Genomic DNA, 2,662 nt, shown 5'->3' with positions numbered 1-2,662 from the left:
CATTCCCAATCCCATTCCCGACATTCCCGATCCCATTCCCATTCCTGATCCCATTCCCGTTGTTCCCGATCCCATTCCCGACATTCCCGATCCCATTCCCATTCCTGATCCCATTCCCGTTGTTCCCGATCCCATTCCCGACATTCCCGATCCCATTCCCGCCGTTCCCGCAGAGCGAGGAGGACGAGAAGCTGAAGAAGAGGAAGGAAAGGTTCGGGATCGTCACCGGGGCCGGAGCCGCCGACGACTCCGAGGTGGGGCCGCCGAAATTCCCGGGATTTGGGGCCGGGAATTCCCAGGAATCCCCGGCTTCATCCCGAAGCCGCCTCCCTATTCCCAGTCCTTGTGGGATCCAGGGATTTGGGGGGGATTTCCATGGAATTTGGGGGGAGGGGGCTTGGATTTAGGGAGCGTTTCCATGGATTTGGGGAGTTTTCCATGGATTTAGGGAGTTTTCCATGGATTTGGGAAGGTTTTCCATGGATTTAGGGAGTTTTTCCATGGATTTAGGGAAGTTTTCTATGGGTTTGGAGGGGGTTTCCATGGATTTAGGGAGGTTTTCCCTGGATTTAGGGAAGTTTTCCATGGATTTGAGAGGATTGAGTTTTCCCTGGATTTAGGAAAGTTTTCCATGGGTTTTAGGGAGTTTTTCCATGGTTTTAGATCAGTTTTCCCTGGATTTAGGGATTTTTTTCCCCTGGATTTGGAGGGGTTTCCGTGGATTTAGATCAGTTTTTCCATGGATTTGAGGGGGTTTTCCCGGATTTAGGGAGTTTTTCCATGGATTTGGGAAGTTTTCCATGGCTTTGGAGGGGGTTTCCATGGATTATGGGGAGTTTTTCCCTGGATTTAGGGAGTTTTCCATGGATTTGAGGGGGTTTTCCCATGGATTTAGAAAGGTTTTCCATGGATTTAGGGAGTTCTTCCCTGGATTTAGGGAAGTTTTCCGTGGATTTGAGGGGATTTCCCTGGATTTAGGGAGGTTTTCCATGGATTTAGTGACGTTTTCCCTGGATTTGAGGAGGTTTTCCTGGATTTAGGGAGTTTTCCATGGATTTGAGGGGGTTTTCCCATGGATTTAGAAAGGTTTTCCATGGATTTAGGGAGTTCTTCCCTGGATTTAGGGAAGTTTTCCGTGGATTTGAGGGGATTTCCCTGGATTTAGGGAGGTTTTCCATGGATTTAGTGACGTTTTCCCTGGATTTGAGGAGGTTTTCCTGGATTTAGGGAGTTTTCCATGGATTTCGGGAAGTTTTCCATGGATTTCGGGAAGTTTCCCGTGGCTTTGGGGCTGCTTTTCCAGGGATTTAGGGAGTTTTTCCCTGGATTTGGGGAGTTTTCCATGGATTTAGGGAGTTTTTCCCTGGATTTAGGGGGTTTTTCCATGGATTTCGGGTGTTTTCCCTGGATTTCGGGAGTTTTCCCTGGACCTCAGGGCTTTCCCAAGGATTTGGGGCTGCTTTTCCCAGGATTTAGGGAGTTTTTCCCTGGATTTAGGGGGTTTTTCCATGGATTTCGGGTGTTTTCCCTGGATTTCGGGAGTTTTCCCTGGACCTCAGGGCTTTCCCAAGGATTTGGGGCTGCTTTTCCCAGGATTTAGGGAGTTTTTCCCTGGATTTAGGGGGTTTTTCCATGGATTTCGGGTGTTTTCCCTGGATTTCGGGAGTTTTCCCTGGACCTCAGGGCTTTCCCAAGGATTTGGGGCTGCTTTTCCCAGGATTTAGGGAGTTTTTCCCTGGATTTGGAAGAGTTTTCCATGGATTTAGGGAGTTTTTCCATGGATTTGGGGTATTTCCCTGGATCTCAGGGGGTTTTCCTGGGATTTCGGGAGTTTTCCCTGGACTTAGAGAGGTTTTCCGTGAATTTGGAGGAGTTTTCCATGGATTTACGGAGTTTTTCCCTGGATTTCGGGAAGTTTTCCATGGATTTCGGGAAGTTTCCCAAGGATTTGGGGCTGCTTTTCCCAGGCTTTAGGGAGTTTTTCCCTGGATTTAGAGAGGTTTTCTCTGAATTTGGAGGAGTTTTCCATGGATTTCGGGAAGTTTCCCAAGGATTTGGGGCTGCTTTTCCCAGGCTTTAGGGAGTTTTTCCCTGGATTTAGAGAGGTTTTCTCTGAATTTGGAGGAGTTTTCCATGGATTTCGGGAAGTTTTCCCAGGATTTAGGGAGTTTTTCCCTAGTTTTGGGGTATTTCCCTGGATTTAGGGAAGTTTTCCATGGATTTAGTGAGGTTTTCCCTGGATTTACGGAGTTTTTCCCTGGATTTGGGGGGTTTTCCCTGGATTTCAGGAAGTTTTCCATGGATTTCGGGAAGTTTCCCAAGGATTTGGGGCTGCTTTTCCAGGGATTTAGGGAGTTTTCCTGGGATTTAGGGAGTTTTTCCCGGGATTTAGGGAATTTTTCCCAGGATTTAGGGCTGCTTTTCCCAGGATTTAGGGAGTTTTTCATGGATTTAGGGAAGTTTTCCCTGGATTTCGGGAGTTTTTCTGTGAATTTGGAGGAGTTTTCCATGGATTTCGGGAAGTTTCCCAAGGATTTGGGGCTGCTTTTCCATGGATTTCGGGAGTTTTCCCGGGATTTACGGAGTTTTTCCCTGGATTTAGGGAGTTTTCCATGGATTTGGGAAGGTTTTCCATGGATTTAGGGAGTTTTTCCATGGATTT

The 2,662-nt window shown here is 47.4% G+C and overlaps 1 protein-coding gene across 1 annotated transcript in view; it reads left to right on the top strand.

Annotated features, from left to right (window-relative positions):
- SARNP (SAP domain containing ribonucleoprotein) overlaps positions 1-2,656 on the top strand; it is a gene marked incomplete at its 5' end in the record, with an annotated part of 20,328 nt that extends 17,672 nt beyond the window's left edge. Inside the window, one exon of the mRNA XM_017741176.1 lies at positions 174-2,656. Within this exon, the coding sequence (XP_017596665.1) occupies positions 174-407 (234 nt within the window). The remainder of the gene's footprint in view (positions 1-173) is intronic.
- Positions 2,657-2,662: the final 6 nt, after the last annotated feature.

The sequence above is a fragment of the Corvus brachyrhynchos genome, unplaced genomic scaffold, assembly GCF_000691975.1.
Source record: "Corvus brachyrhynchos isolate BGI_N302 unplaced genomic scaffold, ASM69197v1 scaffold1308, whole genome shotgun sequence".
NCBI lineage: Eukaryota > Metazoa > Chordata > Aves > Passeriformes > Corvidae > Corvus > Corvus brachyrhynchos.
Note: the sequence above shows the minus strand (reverse complement) of the source record. Positions and strands in the feature narration are given on the sequence as shown.